General features: G+C 40.1%; 1 protein-coding gene across 2 annotated transcripts in view; it reads right to left on the bottom strand.

Annotated features, from left to right (window-relative positions):
- Positions 1 to 999: 999 nt before the first annotated feature.
- Positions 1,000 to 26,426, bottom strand: part of ESRP1 (epithelial splicing regulatory protein 1) — a 37,758-nt gene continuing 12,331 nt past the window's right edge. Inside the window, exons 7-15 of one of the 2 annotated variants that reach the window (XM_058833576.1) lie at positions 24,840 to 24,950; positions 24,621 to 24,753; positions 24,480 to 24,522; positions 22,754 to 23,055; positions 20,991 to 21,209; positions 18,841 to 19,039; positions 16,862 to 17,030; positions 7,907 to 8,012; positions 1,000 to 1,127 (exon numbers count right to left, since the gene is read on the bottom strand). In XM_058833576.1, coding sequence (XP_058689559.1) covers positions 7,922 to 8,012; positions 16,862 to 17,030; positions 18,841 to 19,039; positions 20,991 to 21,209; positions 22,754 to 23,055; positions 24,480 to 24,522; positions 24,621 to 24,753; positions 24,840 to 24,950 — 1,267 coding nt within the window. In that variant the 3' untranslated portion in view covers positions 1,000 to 1,127; positions 7,907 to 7,921. Of the gene's footprint in view, positions 1,128 to 6,104; positions 8,013 to 16,861; positions 17,031 to 18,840; positions 19,040 to 20,990; positions 21,210 to 22,753; positions 23,056 to 24,479; positions 24,523 to 24,620; positions 24,754 to 24,839; positions 24,951 to 26,426 lie in introns of those variants that run through there. The other variant, XM_058833575.1, reaches the window with a different exon arrangement.

Raw genomic sequence — 26,426 nt, 5'->3', positions numbered from 1 at the left:
GTGGGTGGTTTGATTCTGCCCAGCAGGGTACTGCCCATGAAGATGGGATGGCTGTGCCAGAGGCACCTAGCTTTTCCCAAAAGTTATTTTCCTCTTTTTTCCTCACAAAGGATGAAGATCTGAGTAATGATCTCAAATAGACTGTTACTGCCCTGAGGTGTACAGCTAAGCACAGCACCCAGTTTTACATTGTCACTATTTATTTATTTTTACCTCGTTATACCTTTTTGATCCTGCTTGGAGAGCAGCAGGGGGAAGAACGTGCACAGTGATGTTGTGTGATGCTCAAGGGCCCCCAGAGCCCATGAGCTCCCCAGCTGATTGTAACCCAGGGTACCTGCACAGTCAGAAGCCTTCACCAGGCACCAGTGAGGGTGTTATTGAACCTGCAGAGCAGCTGCAATTGGTGACCACGCATGGAAAGGAGACCCACCCTGCCTGAGGCTTCAAGTTCAGGTTGGGTTTGAAACTTTGGGTACAGTCTCCTTGAACATAGCTGCTATTTAACCTGAAGTCAGAAAGAAATAATGAACGTGTCATGCCATTCCATACTATTTTTGCAGTTGCTGTCAGAAAAAGAATCGAGTGTTAAAGCTCTACCTTGCTAGTTTTTCCCATCTGGTTGTAGCTGTATTCCAGGGATAGCTCACAAGCAGTGGGCTGCTCTAGTAATGTCACTCTGTCACTTTGTGCTTACTTTGTGATAGCTTATAAGTGACATTTTTCCACAGAATCCTTTCCCACTTCACCTGAAGGCAGACTTGCATGGGCTGAAACTTTTTAATACATGGGCTGCTTTGTTCTGTATTTGGTCTGAATCTTGCACTCCAAGTTACACATCAGTCTCCTAAAAAACGGAGGTGAAGTGCTGCTCTGGGCCTTTTCATGTGGTGAGCACATGCCAGACGCTGCTGCTGCCTGTGGAAAGCCAGGACTGCTGGGGAGCTTGCAGCACAGACACCTTCCTCTGTAACCTGATGCTAGCTTTGATGTAGGGGCTGAGACTGGAAGCTAAGCAAAGCCACGGGTGATCCTTTGTTTCCTGGAAGCCAGAGGTGCAGCTGGAGGGACACACAGCACAGACAGAGCCAACAGCCTCTAGACTGCAGAAGCCTATGCAGCTGCCCCTGTGCATGGAAAGACATCAGACATAGGATTTGGTGTTAGAGATCTCAGAGCAGGCACTCACAAAATCCCATTCTGCTGCTGATGCTTCTTTACACAATGATGGACAGGTTCTCTCTGCAGACACCAATGTGTAGTAGTTCTCTAAAAAGCAAACCAGGCTTGCTGATTAACATAGGCCATCTTTAATTTTCTCTACACTCATTTCTGTACATTCTCATTTAATTCCTGTGCTATTATGGTGGGCTCTCACTGCTAAGTGCACTTAAATGTGACTGCAGCCATGTGTGAGAGGATTCTCCTCTGTCCCTCCCCATCAAGGATCTCACTGCAGCTGAGTTCATACAGCCTCAGCTCCTGCCCAAACTTCCCAAACACCAGCAGCAATTCACACCAGGGCCTCAGCACTCCTCCTCCAGGCTCCCTGAGTGTGGTGAGCCCAGGTCCATTCTCCCATTACCAGTCAGGCTCACAAATCAGCATGAGACTAGTCATTAATTGCATGGGCAGACAAGGCTTGTAGCTTTTGACATCCACACTATTCCTGCATTTGATTTATCTTCTGTGGTGCAACAAGACTGGATGGAATAAGCTTCCCATTTGCCCATCATGGGAAGTCTTGACTAAGTGTGGGATGATTTGATGTGCTAGTGCTAGCATCAGGGTAAGAGCCTGCAGCTGGCCTACCCTAAATTCCCCCTGGGTCTTCACAGGCTGTTTCATTGCCTGTGATCCTGTGCTGCTCTAGTGACAGGCCTGTGTTGTTGATGGTGCTCCTCAATTCTGCACTGCTCATTCCTGGCTCGGCCCTGGGGCTCCCTTGTGTGTGCAGCCACCACTGTTGATCCAACTCCAAACTGCGTTCAGTAAAAGCCAACTACAGAGTAGTTAAAGATCTCTGTTACTTCTCTATGCTCAGGAATACCATGGACCCTCACAGCTATGCCCAGGACCCAAGGTGGTGTGTGGTGGCACAGGGCTGGGTGCAAGCACAGCTGGTGAGGAAGAAGGGATTTTCAAAGGGGGTTGCTCTCATACTATGAAATCACAGGTCCAGGATGTGAATAAGGGCATAGCTTGTAGACAGAAGTGATATCTTTAATTAACTAAAGAGATAAAGTCGAAAAAACTCCAAAGTTTGGATGTGAGATGGTATAATATTTCTGTGTGTCAGAGAGCTTGCCATAGGCAATGAGAGCCAGTCAGGGTAGAGCTTACTGGAATTCACGTGGGCTCCTTGCTCAGCTATGGCCACTCAATGAGTCATCTCCCTCCAGCCCAGCCAGGCTGATGTGTGCAGCCATATTTCTCACAAGAGTAAATGAAGAAGTGAGATTGGTATTTAATAACTTTTCCTAGTGCAGTCACAGACAGCTTTTTCAGCTGTTTTCCAGCTTGATTCTGTAGTCAGTGCTTTGGCTGTATGTCCTTTCAGCACTGTGTGCTGCAACTCTTACCTCCGTGTCTCATTGCAGGAGCTCCCAGAGCAGACCAGAACTACATTCCCTGGGGAGATGCAGGTAGTACACCAAGGAATGGCCACACTACATGCAAGAGCCACAGGAGAACACCTTTTATCAGCATGCTCCATTTACACCATGAAAACAATTTTTTTCCTTTGTTTCCTTTAGTACAGGATGACCTTCCATCAGGTTCACAAAACAAGCAGGGCAGAGGTGGCAATAGTAGGTGAAAGCAAACTCATCGTGCTTACACTTGCTCTGACTGCCCCAACTCGTTTGCCAAGTAGCCCATCTGTGACCTATGGTGTGTAAAAGGGCCACTTGGCTCCTTTCTGGGCGAGGATACAAGACAGCACAGTTGTTTACATCTCCATTCAAGTGAGTAATGATTAAACAACAACAAAACAAGGAATTTGTGTGGCTCCACAAGCTGACTGTGCCTGTCTGAGCACATGCTGAAATAACCAGTTGTTTTGAGGGGGTGGCAATCCCATCAAACACAGGCTCCTTCCCTAAGTACAGCATTAGAAAGGCACACGGTGTGGATGGGAGATGCTGGGGAGTGGACCATGCCTGTCATCCTCCCTCCTGGGGCAGCACTCTGACATTCACACAGGATGTCTGGTACTTTGGGTCTCCTTTCATCCCCTTCCCTCCCAGTGAGGGACAGAACCCAACTCTACCCTTATTGCCAGCTCCAGAGAGGAGTCACCAAGGAGGTGATTGGGAAAAGCGGAACAGGACAGAGGTGGGAGCATAGAAAAAGACAAGAAAGAAAAACCTTCTCCATGGAACACAAATTTAAATATAGTCTTTATGAAAGTATATAAGTATATATTTTTTCACTTTTTTTCAGATTAATTCCAGTTACCTTCATATTGTAAGTTCTTTACACATTCAAACATGTGAGAAATAGATTGACATCTCAAGTTCAATCAATACTCTTAACCTCAAGAAAGTTACATTGTGGAATTGGACTTTAATCTTTACTGATGGAGTCTCAGGCTTTTGTGCTTAAATAAATAAAATTGCCTCTCGCTGAGAACCTGCCTAACTGAGATAATGGAGACATCAAGGGATAGCAAAGCTGTGAGATTCACCAACTAATTTTACAGAAAGAAAACAGAAAACACACATTTCCCCCTTTTGTAGGAAACATTTCTAGTTTGTTTTCTAAACCATACACACATTATAATGGCAAAATAATATATTCAGCTTTAGGTTAAATGATATTTAACATGAATTTAAAGAGACATATTGAAAAAGAATATAAATGATTCAGTTCTGAAAACATGGAATCCAAAAATTCCCAAACATGAGAGAGCTTGTGAAAAATAAAATATATATAACCTGACTTGGGGGCTAAGATGTACAGCTAACTTTGTAGTATCTGAGGTTAGGGTCTTAAGAAAAAAAGCAGTATCATCGTGAAGATGAACATCTGAAGAGGACATCTTGTCCACATGAGTGCCTGACAGTGGGACCAGTTACACCAGTGCCATTTCTGATAAGTGCTTGGCCAACCAGTCCCAAAAGATTACTAGGGTGGAGATTGTGCAGCCTCCCCAGGCAGTTCAGACCAATATTTAACTACTGCTGGTAGGAGAAGGTTTGTTCTGAGCCCTTAATCCCTGCCTACAACTCCATCCCTTTCTCCTGGTCCTGTGCACAATGGGAAGAATTTATTCCTTTTTTCTTTGAGGCCACATTTTTTAATACACTGTTCTCATACCTCTCCCCAGTCTCCTTTCACCAAACTAAGCAATGTTAATGCCTTCAGCAAGCCTGGGGGAGCTGTTTTCACATTGCCTCTCTTCACTCTGCAGTGTTTGAGCAAATTGTTGGTTATAAGTTTTTGCTAAAGTTTTAAAGTTATGCTATAGAGAATACTTAGAAAAATACAAAGGCATCACAAACAAGAAGCCCATTTGTGCAACCCAATATGAAGTTTGTTTCTGCAAAAGCATTTCATTATTTTTGCATTTAGTTTGTGATTTTTATTTCCAGGCCTTTGCTGGCCTACTGCTTCCCATTCTCTCAGTGTCTGTCTATTTGCACACCTGAGACATCCCTGCACAGTTAATAGGCAAAAATTCTGCTCCCTCATCACTTCCCTAGTGGCTTATATAGGCTAATTTTCCTTATGCATAACTACTAATTTGTAATTGTGCTACATAATTAAAGGCAAAACCATTTTCTCAGAAAAGGAAAAGTTAAAAGTTAGAAGTATTTTGCATCAATTAATCACTTCAATGTACTCATGTTAACAGAACAATAATTTTAAAAAAAGGCCCTGTCAAATACTTTAGACTGTAACAGTATGGAGTTTTCCAGGATAAAATATAAATCTAGATTACTATGACTGTAGTGAGCAGGGGAGGGTCCCACCAAGGAAAGAGAAGGGCAAAAAAACAAGGAAGAATTAAAGGAGGGGAAAGATTGAGGTTTTTTAAATTAGATACTAGAAATGAGATTATCACTTGCCTGGTCTAGAAGACTTTTTTGACTTTGTCACCCCACCACCCTTTTTTGTTCTTTCTTTCCTTGTACTTACTTTCAGAGATAGCAAAGGCACTGCTATGGATTTGGGTTCATGGTAACTAAAAACTCCTACAGCACCACCTACCTAAAGTGCTTGTATTCCTCAGTTCTGCAATATTTATTTTGAATGTGCCAAAGAACCTACCCAATTTGCCACTTTTAGCCTCATACATATCCTTATTTCAGGGTTTCCTTCCCCCTTTCTTCAGCACAAACAAGGATTATAATTGCCATGGAAAAGTGTAGCCATCTAGTCCTGTGCCTGAAGCCCAGTCCCAGGGCAGGCAGGGAGACCCAGGGCTGGTTAAAGACAGAAGCTATTTAAGAGCACATACAGCATCTGATTTCTCTGGCTGGAGAGACAATTGTGGTACTGAGATACTTGTTATAGTGCAGAGAGACCAAGCTCAAAATACCAGCTCTGACTGACCCTCTCAAAGCAGACAACGCACTGGCTCTTAACTACAAGTCACATTGCTTTTCTTGCATAGAAGACAGTCAAACAGCAAGAAGGGTGGGGAAAGCATGGAGTGGAAATATAAAAGTAGGACCACAGGACAGATGTTAACTGCATTTCTCATTTTCTGAGTACACAGTGTGACCAAAGTTTGAAAATGCCTACTCCTGTAAGCCTTTTAAAATTTAAATACCTGAGTGCATAGGAAAAGCATACAAGATAAGAATCAGAGACAAAGCATTTAACATCCCACACATTTTTACAAAGTTACAGAATTTTCCCCTTAGATAATCCATTTTACATTCCTAATTATTTCTGCACTGTGTAAAATACGCCTGCATATAAAGTTTACAGTGGCTTCTTTTGCAGAGATTAGACAAATATATAAAAGACAAAAGATCTTTTTATTATAATGTCAAATGCAAAATTAGAGGTTGTAAAACACTTTAATTAAAAATAACAATTTTAAACCATGTGCAAAATTACGTAAAAAAGACTTTTTTGCTGTTTCAAAAGAATGAAAGATCAGACTGTATAGGTTCAGGCTGAAGTATTTTTGTACTAAGAGCAGCTTAATACCTTCTTTATCAAGCAGAAACCCTCAAAGACTTGCATGATTTCAGCACCTGTGCTCTCAGTGAAGGGCTTAGTGGTCTGTGTGCGCATGTGTGAAAACCATGCATGAACTTTAAAACAGTAACAGATCCATCTGGTCACTCCAAGAGTTCTGGTGGTTTTTCCTCTTGAGTACAATTGGCTTGAGAAGTGCTAAAGCTGCAAACATAATCAAAATCTCCATCTAGGTTCACTGTGTTTGTTCAAAACATCAGAAAGGGTAGAGGAATCTGCATTAAAGAGTTATGCAGGTCACTGAACACCATGATAAAAGCAAATAATAATTTCTTGATTTCCTATATTTAAAATCTTTACAGATGGACCAAAAGCTTTAGTTTTCACCTTACACACACACAGTTTAAATGACATTTTCTACTAAAGTGAAGAGTGCTTCACTAAGAGTATACCAGAATTTATTCACTATTACATGACCTTTTACCTTTGGAAGTGAAGCTTTACAATCAAATCCAACACGGCAATGCCATTGCTATCTCGCAGTGCCTGCTTTGGCCACTTCCACCTTCCTGTCTCTGGGCCAACACAGGTACTATCTAAGCTGTAAATTGGCTGAAAACAGACAAACCCCATGAGTTTTTCCAGCTGGATCAGCTTCCTTATCTAGTCGCTGGATGACAGCACAATAAATTAATGAGAAGTGATGTAGCACAGTTTTGGCCAGAAGTCTACTAAAGCAGCTAATTGTGGCTCCAACTGCCAGTGCAGGGATGGGATCTACCTTTATCAATCCAAAGGCCCCCTTGTTGGGCAATAAGCTGAGATGGGCACTTTCACACATGCAAAAGCAGCACACTTGGACAGTGAGGTGATGGTGCAGATAACGATTTTGATGAGAAGCAGTTTACATCCTGGCTAAGTTGTCTGTGTCAAAAGCAGAACAATTAGTAAAACTGGACAGTTTTGTTGCTGTTTTTCAGAGGGGAAGCTGAAAAAAGGAATAGAGGAAAGAAAGGGACATAAAAGAAATCTAGCACTTCTTTGACTATGTATTTTTTCAAAGACTAGAGCTTACAGAAGCATTTTTTGCAAATACATTTCTATAGCTTCCTCTGATACTACAACATGGTAAGTCACATGATCCATCAATACACTGCTCTGCAGTTCAACTTGCATTTTTCTACACAAATGCTTTTTGGGTGACTTCACCCTTTGACTGTTCCTATATAGAAGATCGTGTAAACAAAACTTGAAAGGCTGAAGTGGCCTCATCAGAAAGCTCACAAAAGCAAAAGCATAGCTACCATTATACAAACTACTTCATTGCTGCAATTTTATGTCAGTGTGAAGCTTAGACATTGGATTCTGTAGTTACCTAAGAAAGTGGCTCATTCTGTCTAACCAATACCTCATCCTAGTGCATTGCTAGGAGAGTAACATCATCTCCACACTTTGCTCCACAGAGAAAACTGACTCTAAGAAGCTTTCTGCAGGCTCTCAGTACTGGTATTAAAGCTTGCAGTAGCATGCATTTGAAGCCCCAGAAAACATGCAAGGCAGCAGCCCTTAAGATGACTTTAAATTCTAGCTTTCATAGAGTTTTACATATTGCAGTGTGACATTCTGGACACAGCAAAGTGTAACCACCTTCTCAGGGCAGCAAATGACAATTTATGTTAAGTATGGTGGTTATCTGAATAAAATACTATGATACCCTCAAGCCCTAGCTCCTGCGGTTTGTTATCCTTACCTTCACTAAGGAAGTCTAACTGCTTGGGCCTTTAAATGCAAATCCATGCTTTGGACATTGTCCTGGCCGCATCATTTGTGTGTACAAGTCCATCCTCTGCTGCATACTACAAATACAAGTTAAGACAGAAGCAATCAGAAGCCAAACTAGTGTATTAGAGAGCCAGAAGATGGCTTTGCAACCTTAACCTTTCTTAAAGTGCTGGGCAGATAGCAAAGTTCAGGCTCAGAATTAGACATTCATAATGCTCCCACCACCGGCATTAAGAGCAGTTCAGCAACAGCAACAACACTGGGGTAATCAGCTTTCCCCAACAGCACAACATGTGGGTATACACAGGATCTTGTTGAAGATCACCATCTCCAGACTCTGGCAGGCCAAACTGACTGATCTCAAGAGAGTGTCCCTGGAGACAAACACCTCCTGCACAGCCACACATGCCCAAAGTCTCTAAAGGAAAAGTTAACAAGATCACTGCTAAATAGATTCACATAGACCACTTACCCCTAAAGTTGTTCTAACACTGAAGGATGTCACTGGCTTCTCCTACTTACTCTCTAATTTTATGAAAGTAAAAGAATAAAAAAATTAAAAACTCAGTCCTCCAAGAACTCATACTTCTTGCTCAAAGCTACCTCAATAATTTTGCTTTATCTCCTGAACATGGCCTCAAGCACCTACCCATATCCATTACTATTTCAGTGCTCTTCCTTAGACCTGGGATAACCTCTCCAAACCACACTAGAGAAGTAGCTCCCAGACAACCACTTCTGTTCTCCCAGCTCAATGCTACAAAAATACCATGAGAAAATGTCTACTGGGCTCTCAGTCTTCCCTTTGTGTCCTTACATTGGTGTTTCAATCCTTAGCTAAGCTGGTATTCATGAAGACTAAATTTAGCCCACAGGCTACTGTCCCAAGATGCCTTGTGGAGGAGTCCTCCCTCCACACGAGTCCTACAGTTAGCCTATATTCCATCTCTCTAAATTAAAGCTCATCTTCTTGAGTGACTCTGTAGGTTCCAAGTCCAGTGGGAGCATTTGCCCCCAAGCATATGTTCTCACCAGTTTTCAGTCCTGCCCAGACTGAGTTCCCATTATTCACAAAGCCCTGAGTCATCTTTATGCAACGGAGTATGGAAGGGAGTAGTTTCATCACAGCAGGTAACAAGTAAATCCAGCAAACAGGCCATTCCTGGACACAATATATGGATGTTTATAGCCTCCCTTCACAGGAACCTTTTCAAGGTGTTTTAGGAAGTAAATTAAATTGACTGAGGTTTAACACTGCTGCGTCTACAGGGAATAGCTGTCCATGTCTAGAAAGAGCTGCTTTTCCTTTTTCTATAGGAACTGCTTATAAAGCTTGTTTATCCCCACAACTGTGCTCCTGAGTACCTTTGTGACAACATCTTCACTGGTGGTTTCATTAGACAGCAGAGATAGTCTGGTGCCAAGGAAAACACTCGTAATAATTTTTGTCAATTTTGAGCCTATTGTCAAAAAAAAAACCAAACAGCTGTAGGAAGGTAAGAATTTATGCTGCAGAGTAGCATCTTCATACAAACTAAACACTTACCACTAATCATTTTCTGCATGCCTTTTCTGTTACATTAGTCATACTAATCCCTAAAAAACTACTACCACAGTCAATACACCTTTGTATTACTCAAATTCTCAAACATAAGATCCAGGGGTCAGCTTATGACAATAATGAAGCTGAAAAGAAGTCTTCCCCCACCAGTGCACCGTTCAGCTTTGGAACTTACACCCATCACATGCTGTCTCCATCCATTTCTTTAATGTAGCCACAGAATAAGGATATGAATCAAAGGCAGATATGCCCATCCACAGTTTGGATGCAAACTCCAGGCCCGTGTCTGCCAAATGCATCTGGGGATGGAACTCCCCACATCTGTCAGCAAGGCAGTATATGCTTCCATTACTTCTGTTTCATGGACTGTTTAGACACAGCATCTTTTGTGGACAATGGCAACCGCCAGATATTAAAGGTTAGTGCCACAAACGGACAAGCTTGTCTTGTTTTAAAGCAGTATTAATGCCACAATAATATAATTTATTCAGGAGTAAAGAAGAAAAAAAATCTTTTATTACACCCAAAATATTTAACCTGTACATGCTAGAAACTTTGATCATCTTTTTCATGTCTTTCATAGCTTATCTCAAAGGCTAAGGGTGCTACCTACTTCAACTCCCTAAGAGAAGATAACATACAGACTCCTCCCAGCCAATTCTATGTTTGCCCAGTCTGAGGGGTGACAACCCCCCAGAGGAACAGCAGCAAGTGACTTAGAGTGGTCATGTCTCCAGATGGAAAAGTAGCCAATAGAAGACACACAAAAATGTAGTGGAAAGTGTCCAGGCAGGCATAGAAGACAAGTACTCCAGCCTATACTCTCTAATCAAACAAGCCTCAGGAACAAATACTTGCATGTTTTACATCAGGCCAGACAATTTCTACAGTTGTTCTTAGTAGGTGTATACCACTATATAATGATGCAGTGCAAGAGCTTAAACTATATCCATCTAGTTCTTGAAATCAAATATGATATGAAGCATTTCCCAATGCAAACCTTTTTTCCTTATGAACTGATCCTTCTTGGATCTCATCAACATGCGGACTGGATTCTATTCCAATCCATATATTCTGAGATTGTTGTATTCTCCCAAGAATCTCAAAATAAAACACAATTAAGTTTCAGAAATCAGTTTTGGATGCAAGAACAAGTTTTCACATGTTCTAAAGGTTGATGTTGGCATTCAAGCAGCACTCATACACCTCAAGGGATCACAAATATTCATCACTAAAATATTATGTGGCAACATTAAGGTTCACTGTCTCTCCTGATTTCCTAACAATTTTTTTCATTATACATTTGCTTAACAGATACCAATATCCAGAAGGAAGCTGTGGCTTATATTACAAGTGGGTGTGAGTTGGGAGCAGTCAGCATACATAACCAAGCAGGTTTTCATATCTATGCCAAGTATCCTGCTGGTCCATCAAGAGAACCACAAACATACCCAGCACTATTTGCACGTAGGAACAAATATGTGCATAGACACCATCTAGAGGTTTCAGTTATCTCCCTGTAGATTTTTCTATTCCTACTTTTCCTTTGACTTTTTTTTTATCAGTAGTCCTGAAAGTTTTTTGTTTGTAAAGTATATTAAGTATTTTCTGCTTTGTGACAAATACTAACATTAGATTTTCATCAAGCTACTATTATATAGTATATATATAGTATATATAGCAGCTTCTATTAATTTCAGGACTAAGACTGCATGTTAGTCTTACTTCATATGCCTTACTCTAATACTCAGAGGAGCACTCACAGTGAAAGAACATGTCAGACTCATCCATTAGTATTTCAAGATTAAGTTATTGCCTCTTTTCTAGGTCTAGGAAGCTCAGCAGACCCAGAGCATCTCTGCAGCACCCCAAAGTGAGATGCTCTGACTAAAGCCAGCAGGAAGAAAAGAAAAAGTAAAGGGTACACATTACCAAGTAGCCTTCGGAAAAACTCAAAAAATTTGACAGATTATGCCAGACTTCAGAGAACAGCAAATCTTTTCAGAAACTGGTAGAAATTTCAAATACTCCTGGGCTGGTAAGGGACTATAATATGACTATAATACACATGTATACACAAGCTTACGGCATAATGGCTATAATGTTCACTACTGGAAAGCAGCCCATGAGGAAATGCAGCTTCAACATAAAGCTTTTTTAGAAGTGGTTTGTGCAAAAGTTAATAGTAAATTTTGTGGTATAGTCACCAAAGTTTTAACATGATACTTTGCTCACAAAAACTAACAAGACATGTTCTTTACACAGCCAGAATAATTTTCCTGTTCCAAGATTGCAACATTTATCCACATTTAAAGAAAGAAAGGCTGTATAACTTGACAAATAGCAGACGTAGGAGCACTAAACCATCAGGTCATCTGTTAATCCAAGAGAAACATTTAGATCCCTATGACTATATCGTCATGGAGGACTATCACAGCTGGTATTCTCAACAAAGAAGAATTTTTTATTATTATTATTTAAAAAAAAAAAGCAAAAAAAAACCAGCTTTCAGCTCTAAGAAGTCTTATTCCAAGATCAACCTAGCTCTATTCCTGGAAACACCCATAGCTCCTTCAATACAGATGCCTTCCCCACATTTAACCAGATAATCTGCTGCCCACTCTGTCTACTGAAATCAGCTTCCCAGCTGGGTAAATTCATGGTAGCATGACAACAATAAGCAGAGGGAATGGATCCAGAAGCTCTGCCACAGAGGACTGCAATAGTCTGCCCTGGGACTTTCAACACACACCTGTAGAAGGCTGCTTCTGAGTAAAGTGAAGCATCCAGCAGTGTTCCTTGGTGCCATGAACAACCTGAGATCATTGCAAATGTTTTAAAAAGCCACCTGTGTGGATGACACACATGCCCTCAGGCACAATGGGCAGATCTTCTCTCCCACCACTGAACTGTGTTGTAAATAGGCAAAAGGAAAAACTATATTCAAACTGATCTCTGCAGCAAGCTTGCGCAATGTTGCTGTAACAATTAATCGCTCATACAATTCCAAATGTTTTATTAGTTAGCAGAGAAACAGTCAGAAGATGACAGTAAGAGCTGCTACCTGAAAATCAAGTCACTGAGTCTATTAAAGAAACAAAAGGAAGACATCCCCACCAGTCTCCATGGCAGCATTTTGTATGGTGGGCTGATTAAAAACTTGGACACTGCTACCAGCAACAAGATTTTAACAGGCTTACCAGCTTTGAAGGTGGGGTTTGTTTGGTTTGTTTTTTTAATTTAAATGATTTTACTATCCTGATATCCAGATAGCTGTTGATCAGAGCATTACTGTTCTGCTGTTTCCACACACCATGGCAGTTTTACTAATTAAAACCTATAAATGAAGGGATAATGACAGCCTAAGGAAGCATGCAACAATTAGTCTTCTCTGCTAATGCACTCCTCCTCCAATGAAATATGGCAGTAGTTAAAGGCATCCCTGCTGCTCTTATCCTTGTCAAGCTATATTTACTTTCAAAGTGAATCATGAAGTGTCCCCCCAAACAATCATTCTGGTGACAAATCTGTGACATTAGCTAAAGAGTAAGGTTATTTTGAAAAATTCATGACGGAGAGCAGCTCAACAGAACAAGGACAAGTAGAGAAGAGTTCCAGGTTCAGACACAATTTAAAACATTTGAACTCCATTTGCTGGACAGCAACTAAAAGCCACCAATAAACTTTTATATCCAGTGAGCCTATCACTGCAGATGTGATTTCATGCAATCCAAGCCAACATACTTAGCATAAAAATAATAATAAAAACAAAATCACATGAGTTTAAGAGCTGTGGTCCAGAGTGTTGATGTGATGCTGTGAGTACAACTAAAAGAGGTTTTGTTTCTGGCTGCTGCTGTTCTCCATCTGTGACAGAGCTCCCAGGCTAAATACACATATGGTTGTTTCCTAACCCAGTTCTGTCAAGTGATGCTGGTTAGCCAGACAGAGAAATGTAAACAAAGCTGTTGGCAGCAGCTCTGAATGGTATCGCCCACTTGTTCCTAGGTTTGCCAGTTTTAAACTCTCTGTAACTTAATTGTCCTTCAATAAGAATCTGAGCAATAATCAAGGTTAGAAAAGACTCACATTGTTTCTCATGATAATTATGGAGAATCTGATTCATCACAGAAAAGTGAGACTTTTTTCTAACATTGATTATTGCTCAGACTGGTCATTTTACTTTTATACATACATACTTCTGCATGTATGCATACATAAATATTAAGGGTATATGTATACTTCTACAAGGTTATTAGTGTATGATGAGAAAAACCATACCTTACCCAGAGCAGGAAGAGACATAAGCAGATGAGAACACCAAGACATTACCCTGTATTTCCTTGTGCAGCAAGTATCAGAATAATATCTTTATCACACAAAAAGGCCTTTTAACTCAAGCCACTCCAGTGGAAAGAAAAGCACACACTGGCACAACAGCGAGGTAACCCCAACTTAGCCACTATTAGACAGACACACTGGAAGACCCACGCTCTCAAGCAGTACCTGTATCTTTTGAGATGAGTCCCACAAAAACTTGTGTGCAAACACACAAGTTTACCTACCCACCTTGGTTCAACAGCACAAGAATTTATTGTACGACACAGAACACAAGAACACTCTTCCAGTTATTTTGAGTTCAAGGACTTCCTGAGCCAGGTGTGGTTTCTGTGTATTCTCTAACTCACAATGAATTTCCTGCCATGGAATTTATCCAGTTTGTTTGAACCCACACCAGGTTTCAGTTTCCATATCATGTTTTGGCTATGAGTCCTAAAATTAAGAATCTTCTCTTTCCACCATGCTATTTAAAAAACTTTTTAAAAAAAGTTAAAAATGTAAATGCATGGATTTTGACAGATACTTTTGAAGCTTTAAAGGCACTGCTTAAAAGTGATAAAAATGGTATTAGAACTCAATAAATACAGTAAGATTCAACCTTGTTTAAAAACTGTTTACCCTGTAGCAATAGCTTTTAAGTTTGTATATGGTAAAAATTTTTATAGGATGTGTTAGCAATTGCCAAGTAGTGCAGTTATTTCCAACATACATACAGCCCCTAGTACAGCTAGGATTAGATAAAGGAAAACTCCTCACTCCCACGAATCCTATTGTTCTTTCTTAAAAGCTTGGGACTAGACACAGAGCAAGACCACTGATTTGCTGTCAGAACACGTTGCCAGATATAATTACAAGCTGAACAGTGATATCAAAGACTGACAGATCCTGAATAACTTGCTCTCCCTCCTTTTCATTGGGAGTTCACTAAAGCCATTTTAATAGCTTAGAAGGCATCCATTTCTTTTCACCACTGATTTCATCACCAAAGTCTTAAGAGCATTAAGACAAGTCTGAGAGTTTCAGGATTTCTGATAGGTACGAAAGACCAAACCAGTATCTCCCTCCTACTCACCCTTTAAATTGATCTCTGTGTGGAAAAGGGAGTTGGACTATAATAAAGCAACTTGACCTTGCAAAACACAAGTTGTACAAGCTTTGGCAACAGCTCAAAGAAATTTGCCTTATTTCTATAAATATTCAGAAGTTAGATTTATGAACCACTGTCTGATCATTACCTACCAGCTCTATATTGCTTTTCCTGGACATGCTTTTAAATGGAACACTTAGTACAGAGGATACCCCATTCTTTCCTGCTGTACATACTTAATTTTTGAATTAAACTACAGAACCAGAAAGCTACATTTAAAAGAGTTCTGATTGCTACCTCAAATGGATCCAATTATTTTTTGGATTCCTGGAAAAAGCACAGAAACTTGCCTGAAAAGCAGTAAGAATTAAAAAAACAAAAGCAGAACCCAAAAAACAAACAAGCCCAAAACATCAGCTACAAAATCACTACATTGTCTGAAGTACATACAAATTGTCTGTAGATCAAAGATTTACTCTGGATGGAAAAGCAATACCTAAACACCAAATCTCACAACAAAGTAAAAAGCCAACTTGACTCCAGATTTTTTCCTTATTTTCTTTAAAAGGGCAGTATTTCTAATTGACAGAGAAGCTGTGCAATAATGTTTCCCTAAAAACAGTGAGCAACTGCCAGTTAGACAAGAATATAAAATAGGGTATTTTGGGACTTGAGATGGATCAGTCTGTGACCAACATACATGCCCACAGCCCAAGCAGCCAGTGATGAGACTCATGTCCCATCTCTCTCATTCAGTGAGAAATCACTAGGGCCTGACATTTAGCCTGCAGTGGCCAGTCTATACTTATCTTAAGAAGTAAAACATGTCAGTAACCACAGATTATTACTGCTACTATGTTTTCATGAAATATAGGACTGTTTTTGAGATCCTTGTTTTATATTGCCAGTGCAAGTTTGGAATTTTATTTTTCTTAATCTTACATTAACAAGGCTGAGTTTGGTAATATTATCATAATCATAAAACAGATATTGAAGCCATTATAGAAGTAACTCATGAGTGAAGGAAACATTTTAATAAAAAACCACAACAGTCATTTCACAGACATATAGGTAAAGTAATAAGAAAACCTTTGTTATCTTACAGGTATTGAAAAGCTCATATTGCTTAACAACTTCCTAAGTAGCTATTTGGTCCCTGCTGCAGAGATAAAAAACTTGAATTGTTTAGCAGATTTCCTAACAGATGAGAAATGGTTTATGGCTTAAAGGGAACATGGTTCCTTCCAGGGCCTCATGACTGCAGAGGGCAACAGGTATCCAGGGATTTTGTTCCCTAGCAGATAACTAATATATCCAGAAGAACCAAAAGCCCCTTGTGAGAGGTGTTTATGAGGACAGGAGGAATATATGCCTCTATATGATTTACATATGCATTCATTACAATACCTATACATAGAAGTAAACAGTTTCCATCATAAAGGTGAAAAGTTACTTTGTTACAAAAACAAAGTGGCAGTATTTCAGAAGTTAAGGCCATACATTCTAAGGAGGGGGCAAGGGCTTCTTTATGGACATGGGAAGGAGTACTGCACACATCAATTCCCACTGAGGGCATAATAGAGCAAACTAATAAGTTTAAGAGGAGTGTTACATGAAACAAAAATAATAAAAAATAACCCACTTAAATGTGTGTCCTAGGTTAAAAAAAAAAACCAAACAAACAAAACCCAAAACACACTAACCAACCCCCCTGCCCCCCAAACACTGCTACCTGCAATACTCTAAAACTTGGAAAATTCCTGGTTATCCTGAATTTTTCTTTCCCTGAACAAGATACCGAACAAGCTGTTCTTGGTATCACAAGTCCTTAGCAGAGCAGACAATGTTCTTTTTGTGAGCTTTGTGCATTTGCTGGAGACAATTAAAAAAGAAAAAGACTTCTTTGTTGCTGCTTGGGTTCTCCTCTGCTTTACCTGGGGTAATATGCTGTGTAGTTCATGAAGAGCTGAGCCCCAGCAGGGTAGTAGGCTGTGGAGGGCTGGAGTGTTCGTGGGTTCAGAAGCATGGATGGCTGATACAGAGCAGCTTCTGTTGGCACAACTGCAGCAGGAGCTGGGAACGAGTAGGTAGGGGGTGAAAGACCTACAGGGAGCAAATGGAAAATAGATTAGGACCTCTGAAATTCCAGAGCTAATGAAGACCATACATACACAACTCCACAGTATATATGAAGACCCTTCACAATCTTCTTATACTTGTTCACCACAGAAAATACACAGAAGCCACCAACGTGAGCGTGACTACGAAGTGTTGCACCCTGCCTCCAGTCAACAGTAAAGTCAAAAGTACACAAAAAGCCACCTCTTGCTCTGGGAATAGGGTCTCTTTCTGATATATAGGTCAGCTTTGCTTGTCTAGGCTCAGATTTTAATGAAGTTTGCATTCAAGAACTACAAGACTTCACAGTAAGAAGAAAACTTCCTTGATAAAGATCTGTTTAACATTCAACAAAAGAGAGAAGACTTTCATCCTGGTATTGCTTATCCCTTAATTAAACAACAGCGGAGTGAGGAAAGTCATGGCTTTGCAGCCTGAAGTGTTAACACTAAATTTAAAAAACAGAACAAACCTAAAGTGCCCTTTGTGCTATCTTGATAAGATATTAGGCCCTAAATGAATTTTCACTGATGAGAGTTCACCCTCCTCCTTTGCCATTCTCTTCCTTTACTTTCCTCTTCTCCTCCCCACTGCCAAAGAAGTGAGCATAAAGCTTTATCTAAAGTAAGCCTTTAATTTTGCTATTCAGAGCTACAGCCAGCATGTAAGGGCTAAAAGGCCTTATTTGAGGAGTACATCATAGGCCATTTGTAATTGGAAATGGGAACATTGACACCTGTGTGTTTCCAAAGTTTGTGACTCTGCCCAAGAACCTGTCCTAGGAACTCTCAGAAGGTTCCAACTCATCTGGAATAGCAATCACACAGGATTATCTACTGCTAACCCCTGCTCAAGACACTTTCATTGAAAAACTCTCCCAAGGATTAGCTGAAGGTCTACTTGCACTCAGAAGAAACCACTCCCAGGTGGTATGCTGTTGTACTGGCAGCTCCAAATATCATGTAGAGGATATTTCTTAAAAAGCCCACCACCAAAAAAAAAAATACACTTGCATAGAGACACACAGAAAAAGCTACTACTTAACTACCTTGCCATTTATGATTTTGGAAGCAAAGTATTATTTTTCCCATAGGCTCAGATTTATGTGGCACAGATTCTCAGTAAGTTAGCCCTCAAGCTCTCAAAGCATTTCCTCCAACAGTCTGTGCAGAAGTCAGTGTCCACCCTAGTAGCTCTGAGAATCAAAATTTAAAAGGATATACAGATTCTGCAATTCTCTGAGGCAGAAGCAATGTGTGTTTCACTCCCACAAAGCCAACCTCTATTCCATATGAGCAACAAAAAGTAAAGGAAGAATTCCGTCAGTCATGGTTCAAAAGGCAGAACACGTGATTAAGTCTCAAAGAGGAGCATTACTTATGGCTTCTCAAATTAAGTTTTGGAAGTGAAAAGGGAAGATCTTTTACTTGACATGTTCACCATGATGAAAAAATATAAGTACAGAACAGTTTAAATGCAAAACAGTTCTTTAAGGTCTAGGCAGGGCTTAGAAATTACTTTTCAGAATCATCACTTGCCCCAACTAATTAAAGTTTCAGGGAGGGAAGGGAAATTTGCCACTAGAAAAGCAAAAGTAGTTCTTCAAACTAAATAATTCACAACCAAAGGGAAAAATAATGATTGCAAGCTGGTGATGATTGAAGACTAAAGACCTTATTTTAACACCTCCATCTGACAATGCTTTCCAAGAACCAGGATCAGAGTCAGCAAAGCAGCTCCAATACCTACCCACACACAGTGTAGACCGTAGTGGCAAGACCCAAGCAAAACTTACATGGTAACTTACATGGTGGCGGGGACAAGCCATTTCGATTTAAAGTGCCCCCCATTAATACAAAGTTCATCTCTTCAGCAGAACATTGAAAGACTTCAACATATCTGTCCTTCATGGTCTTCTTATGACATTTCTGTGCAGCCAGGAAAGCTCGATCTGCAGATTTCATCTGAATGAAAGCATCTCCCGATGGACGTCCCTACAAACAAGGCAGACAAAAAAAATGTTTCTGTAGATTCCATGAAGAAGCAGCATAGCAATAATTTGTGCTGTGATAAGCAATCTCTTCAGTCATAAATACATTCATCTCCAAAGTCAAGTGCAGTCAGTCATCCTGAGCACTCATCAGCATGTTTAAGCTCTCCTCTCCAATGTTCTTCCCACTTGTGATAACTTGATCGTATTTATTCACCTGTTTTGATTAAGCTGCATTGTAACTTGTTACTTACATATCTAAAAAAAAGTGACACCTATGGGAGAGACTAATTCAGGAGTACTTTGGTGCTTTGAGACCTGCTCTTACAAATTTATTACAAATGCTAAATTAGAAGATCTAGGCCCCATTTATTACCTGTGATTTTTGAAATTCAAGGATAAATCCAGTCAAGTGCTTACTGCTAAACTATTTGTTTTAAATTTTATTTTCTGAAGACCAACATGGGCTGGGATGTTTTAGTAGAGTACTAACTAGTCTAACATTTGGTATGAGCTTGAAGAAAAAAAAAAAACCCTGACATCTTTATATCTGTGAACGAGTGGGATACATCACTGGGAGGAGTTATTTTAGCCACATGCAGCTGCTGATTTGAAGTAACCAAAACTAGAGAGAGATCTGACATCAGCTCTAACTCAAGTTCTGGGCCAGCTCTTCTCATTTTGGAGGAGACAACTTTATCAGCATCCTTTACACAGATGTTCATGATTAGAGGGTTGAAACCTGGGAATATGGAGAAAGATAAAAATCTAGTAGTCAGGAAAAAGCAGTATTTGGGGAGAAAAAAAAAAGCCGGATTTTTAAAGTTTTATGCAGGGCAAGAGTGGCAGACAGCCCTTAGGGTTATATGCACACACCAGTTTCTTCATCCAGGTTTTTTTAGTGCTGTCAAAGGCTGACACTACTGTAAATCATTACACGTGCTTTAATATCTGCACTTTTCTTAGTCTCTTCCAGCACTGCACATTAACTACAGTTTTTTAGCTTTGTCTAGGTCAAGTCTCCACAGACATAGGCATGTCTTTAGATAGACAAGTACTGAAATAACTACAGTCCCTTCTCCATCCTCACATTCCTGAAACACAGAAGTCCTATTTTGGGACCAGGAAGTATTTTTTAGTTTTGGTTGACATTAAGCCTAAATTAAACAGTTTTAGAATATTCATTTTTATACAGCAATAACCAGTTTGTTCCATTGAATCACTCAGAACACCTCCATAGAGTTTAAGGACTCCTCCGCCCTGAAGTCACAAGAATAGAAAGATAAAGATCACAAGAATGCACAATCCTTCATCTAAAAGATTTTGGTAGAAACTGCTTCCAGAAAACAATGGCAAAGATGTGACTGGTTATACATGTCAATGAGCTGTTAATCTTGGTGCTTAGCTGTGACTGTTTAAAGAAAGCAACAACACAAGAAACCCAAAGCTTCAGTTTCTGACTTTTGACATAGGAATTCCTGTCTCTAGAAGGCTGCAGTCACATTTATCCTCAAATATACTCACAGCACATTGTTCAGCAAGGCAGGGACCAACCACTCCTCTGAGAGCTAACACTGCCCACACTTGTGTTTTGATGGCACTCCTCACCAGGTACAAGAGGAATCACGCATGCTGTTGAGTAAGACTCCAGTTCAAGCCTCCTACAGGTCAGGATCATGGGCTGTTCTTCTGGGAGCACTATTCCCTCCAAGACTATGGCTTAGCTTTCAGCACGTGGATCTCAGTGAAAGAAACCACTCTACAGCAAATGTATCCACTGGCACAGCATGGTTCAGGTCATCTATTGGCAGTACACTTTTAGAAGAGAGCTAGAGGCCCATTAATACCATTACTGCTAATCCCAAAGGTGCTTCCCCCTATGAATATCATCATTAGGACTGTATTCATATGTACAAACATTTAGCAGAGTGGCTAGAAACGTGTTGCATACCAACCTGGTGATTTAGTACCATGTGAACTCCATGGGTCCGAATATCTGTAGAAAACTCTCCCAGGAACTCCAGAATGTCCTCTATAGTAGCAGCATAGGGAAGACCACGCAAACGTATGCAGTCTCTGATGTTAGTGGGAGGCACAAACTGTTGAGGTAATACTGGAAGAATTGGAGGTGTTGGGAGAGGAATGAGAGGTGTGGAAGAGTACCTGTTCAGCACCTGTGCAAAACAAAAACAGATAACAGAAGCTTTCTTATTCCTTCTTCAGTTTAGGAGTCAATGTAACCCCAATGCCAGCTGTTTTCACTCTGGGCAGTATTTTAAGAAAAAGTGAGCTAGATACAAATATTAACTGTAAAGCATTTGAATTCCAAGCACTGTGTTGTGGTTTAAGCTCAGAATCTAGCACACTTCTGTAGTCATTCTACAGTAAACAGTCATGCTACTGTTTTACAAAAATATGGGTAATTTTCTTCTTGAAAAATGGTTGTGTTTTGGGAAATTTACTTGAACAGCTAATGCAAGTCTCAATAGAGATCTCAGATTATGAAACCTGTATATCTACATTATTTTTACTGTGAAACTATCCTAAAACATTTTACCATCTACAAAGTCATGATGACACTTCTATCCAAAAATATCTCCTCTGCAAAACTTTAGGAGAGTTTGGGAACTAGAAGCACATTTCACTACCACACATCCCTAACTGTGCCTGCCATAGTCCATTCAAGAAATATTAGGAGCATTACTGAGTCACAGTACCTGCGACACTTACACTTGGAGATTCGTTAATAATTTTAACAGCAAAATCTGTCTGGTGAAAAGTTCCCTGAATATTCAATTGCTATTCCTGAACCCTCTGAGCAAGAATAAGATTTATTTACATTTATACAGCTATCAGAAGGTTTTACTAAACAAAGAAACATATGAGAGTAATTGAGAAAAATGCAATGACGAGTGAGCTCTGTGGCTCTGCCTTCTCATCATTAATGTCACCTTTTAAACAAGGGACTTCAATCTATATATTGGAGAGAACACAAATTTGCATTGTTTCTTGGATATAATGACATGGCTACAATTTGCATCATAGATGATACCTTTTTGAATAATGTCTAGAAGTTACTTATGCCAACTAAAGCTCTGAAAATCTTTTTTTTGAGACATAAAACAGTCCACTCAGCTCTCCTTCCTTTCTCTGACAGCTTAGCTGCAATTAATGGTCCACCAAGCCCAGTTAAGCCAGACTCCTCAGCTTCAAAGTCCTGCCACTCTCTGCTTGGTAGCCTGTGCTTGCAGAAGATGCCAGAGATCTGCCCTTAAAGACAGTTTGTAGAATTCTTCAGATACATTACACTGGAGAGGACAACTAAAAAAAAGGCTTTGCTTTTTTGTGTCAGTGACTCAAGATAAAGCTTTTAGCTCAAGATTTGTTGCTAAACACTCCTTAATAGATTGTCATTGGACTTATTCTGAATTTGACTATGTAGTATAAAGCACTAGACCCACATCCACATTTTACCAAGCTACTGAAAGCCAAAACCCCAAAGGTTTGTATATGATTGAGAATATCCCTATACCACAAGGTCTAACATTTCAAGAGAGCAGTCTTGCAGAAATTCAGACAATATTCATTCCAACAAGAGTCAAGAGTGAGAAAAGGTAAAAGAAGCTTTCAAGTTGACGCCAAGCATTATTTGCTTCCTCTACTGCCAGCATAGAAGTTTGGACTACAAAAAGCCAATGTTTGAAAGGTTTCCACCTACCTGCTGAACTTCTGCTGCAGTGCTACGGAAGAGTTCAATGTACCTTTTCCCCAGCAAATCCTTGTGCTTTTTCAGTGCATTTTGTGCGTATTCCTCACAAGCAAACAAGACAAAGGCATCCCCTGTTGGCCTGCTGTCAGGGTAAGTAACAAACAGGACTCCCTCCTTTCCTCCTGTTACAGGGCAGTGCTGGCCAAAGAAAGTCAGCACTTCTTCTGTTGTTACATTGAAAGGAAGACCTCGCATCCTGACAATCACTTGGTTTTCTTTCGACAAAAACTGTGCAACCTCATTGGAAGTACCTTTAACAAGAAAAAGTACAGAAGCACCTCAGTCTAGGCAACCATGTAGAATCATGAGCATAGCTACATCCTCTCAACAGGCAGTTTTTGAGCAGGTGGAAGAGTTTTTACCTCTAAAGTCAAGAAAGATGACTCTCTGATAAACTAGATATATTGTATAGGACACCTCCCATTAAAGTATAATAATGTTAGTCCATCATTTAGAGGAAATTAATCTTTATTCAAAGGAAAAATAGGAAATACTTGCAACGTTCAAAGCCCAAGGAAAGCACAATCTGTCAATCTCTTGTGTGAGTAGGACCTGTGCTACTGTGCCCCTAACCTAACTTTGGAATATGTCTGGCATGCTCTGGAGCCATAATATAGGGCAACCAAGTACCCAGGTCATTGTGCTGGAAAAAGAAAGTTGGAAAAGCATGTTTAAAACAGCTCAGGGATTTCATCCTATCCTAACAGAACTGTCAAAGTCTGCCAATTCTACTTTCAGTACCCTTAGAAGACCAGTGATGCTAATAACACTACCTTATTCAAAGGTACGTGCTAATCAAACTAGTGTCTTAACACAGTCCTTTCACTTGCAGCTCTCTTATGTTCTACCAGACATGCACCATTCCTCACAAATGTCACTGTGCAATGTCTTTACTTTGAATGGCGTAACTACTACACCAAACCTATCAGTTAGCTATGTAGTTAACAGCTTAACAGCCTCTCCCACTCTGAAGCCTCAACCTCAGATATCCAGCTAGTGACTTAAAAACCTCAGCCCAAATCTCTGTTAGGAAGATATGAGGACCTTAAAGTAGTATTGATAAAACAGCTTATTGGTTCTTAATTCAAATTTTGTATGCTTGCAGACAAAAAGGGGAGGAAAAGAGATCAAGAAAGAGTTTGAAAAGCAAATTGTGCAGCCCTTCAATTATCAGCAAATATTTCAAGATTCCCCTTAAATAAGCATTTCCCCTAAATCCTCCCCATTAAGTCTGAGGCAAAGGTTTGAAGAAAATCAGTTCCATATATCCCTTGTATTTACACTGTGATACCTGTTCGTTTTTACGCAAGCCTCCACAGCAACACCAGTTACATTGTTTCAAATAACTACTCCGGTTTCATTTATTTTAAATAACATTTAGATTCCCACTATCATGAAGATGACCTAACAAATTAAGTTCATATACAAGATCACTTTGCCCAATCAAATCCTGATTGACAGGCCACTTGAAAAAGACAAGAACGTGGAAGAGAGGCAGACAGATAAATCATGGATCATCTTGGACTGCTGCTAGCAGAATACATAGTAATCAATACACCAGCCAACTACTTGTTCAAAGACAGAAAAAAGGGCCACATTCAACAGGAGCAGTTTGCAGCCAAAAGTTGGAGATGTTGATGGAACAAACCATCCCTTTTCATCCCCTAAAAATTACCTCCTGCAATTTTAAGGAAGTCTTCACCTGTTGCCTTGTATACCTAAAGGAAAAAAAAAAAAGGAAAAAAATTACATGTGACAGGCATGTAATATGCATTCCTTTTGAGAAGAGGATTTCAAAGCCCATCATGTCACCCACCTCTATGTATCGGTTCCCCATGTGATGCTTGTGCCTTTGTAGTGCTAGATCTCTATGCTCTTCACTTACGAACCTCACAAGAGCCTCCCCATTCCTCCTACCTTGGGCATTGAGACAGAGTGCAGCACCTCCTCTGCAAGATTTAAATCAAGAGATGAAACACCATGACCTACACAGCTGAAAAGCTACAAATGTGCAAGTAAATTCTTAGCTACTAACTTGGCAATATTTAGACCTTTGAAGAATCTCGCTATGTCCTGGTCAGATGACTGCCATGGCAATCCTCTTGCTCGGATAACAGCATTGTCATCCACAAGTTCCATCTTGCTGCTGCAGGCACAGAAAGAAGTAGTAATGCAGAGACATCTGCCTCTGGTATCTGCCACACACCAACCTGTCCACTTGTTGTTTGTACTCTGGAAACAGGCTTCTGTCCCTGCTCTGTGTCTACTGGATGGCAGTGCCAAGGCAGTGAGGCCCAAGTGCCACAAAAGCCACTGTACAAATCTCTCCAAAGGAAAGATTGTTTTATTAAGTTGCCCCTTTCCAAGTTCTCCTTTCTGGCTTTACCACATTTGCTCTTACAGCTGTCATCTCTTTAATCATGTTTCCAATCTACTTCCCTCTCCTGACATCATTTGTGCTTCTCCGTTATCTGAAGAGGGTTACTGGTATAAAAATCAAGTACTTGCTGTTCTAATCTAGCTAGGTAGAAATTGAAGCAGAACAATTACGTGTAACAGATTAGTGCATATTATTTCTACTGTGACAGTATATAAGAACCTGTCACAAGCCAAGACAAATCTGTTCAGGGCTGTACTCAGCACACACAGGACTCTGGCCTGAAGAGTTGAGCCTTCACATTGCTGGTTCAGGCCATCACTGTACTACTAAAGATTAATATAGCTAAAGGCTACATTGGCTGCTTAGCATGGGAATAGCTTAGCCACAGAAAGCCAGGTTTAATTGGTCATTACTGCAGTCTCTTTTGTTCTCTTACTTCTTGAAAGTGTCAAGTACAACAAAACGATCACAGCTACCCAAGCCTGCCTTTCTGGCTATCACAGGAACAGCTTTTTTGCAGGGAAGAGCTTAAGTGATTAAGTAGATGAAGTGTTGTTCAGTAGCAGAGGACTCCCTCATACAAAGGGGTTGTGGTATGCCTGGAGGGTCATGTTTCTCACTCACATTTTAATTTCTCAGGTGGCCTTTCTGTAGCTGTCTGTCTCAAACTGTTCCCCCTTGCCTCCTAGTTCTGTACTTTCTCATTATCTCAAATAAAATGTGAATCTCCCACTTCATCCCAGAATTTTGTTAGCAAAAAGGAAAAAGCTTAGAACAAGGCTGAACATAGCCCCTGAGCTAATCTCTCTGGATACTTTCTGCCAATGTTGCATTTTTCTTACTTTTTTAAACTCAAAAGTATAAGCATCATCTACCATTATGACAGATCCTTAATCTGAAAGAGGGAAGTGTTTGTGCAAGATGGAAATATAAATAGGGTCAGTTTAACACCAGTATCTTGTGATATTGCAGAGAAATCAGAGAAAACCACTGAGAAAAGTCTGTATTTACACATAGAAAAAAATGCAGTTATGTTAAAAAAAACCAAAAAACAACCACCCAAGCAACAAAGCAGGCATCAAAAGCAGATAAGGCTTTATGTTTAAAACATATTTGGGAATAAGAATCACTATACTTTAAAGAACTGAGTGGTAGCATAGTATTTCTGGCACAATATCTTTATGAAAGTGTTGCTTCTCTATTAAAAAAAAAAATCATGTATATGCAGTACCTGTGTAGTAA

This window comes from Poecile atricapillus, chromosome 2, assembly GCF_030490865.1.
Source record: "Poecile atricapillus isolate bPoeAtr1 chromosome 2, bPoeAtr1.hap1, whole genome shotgun sequence".
Lineage (NCBI taxonomy): Eukaryota > Metazoa > Chordata > Aves > Passeriformes > Paridae > Poecile > Poecile atricapillus.
The sequence above is the reverse complement of the archived record's forward strand: the minus strand, read 5'-3'. Positions and strand labels throughout refer to the sequence as shown.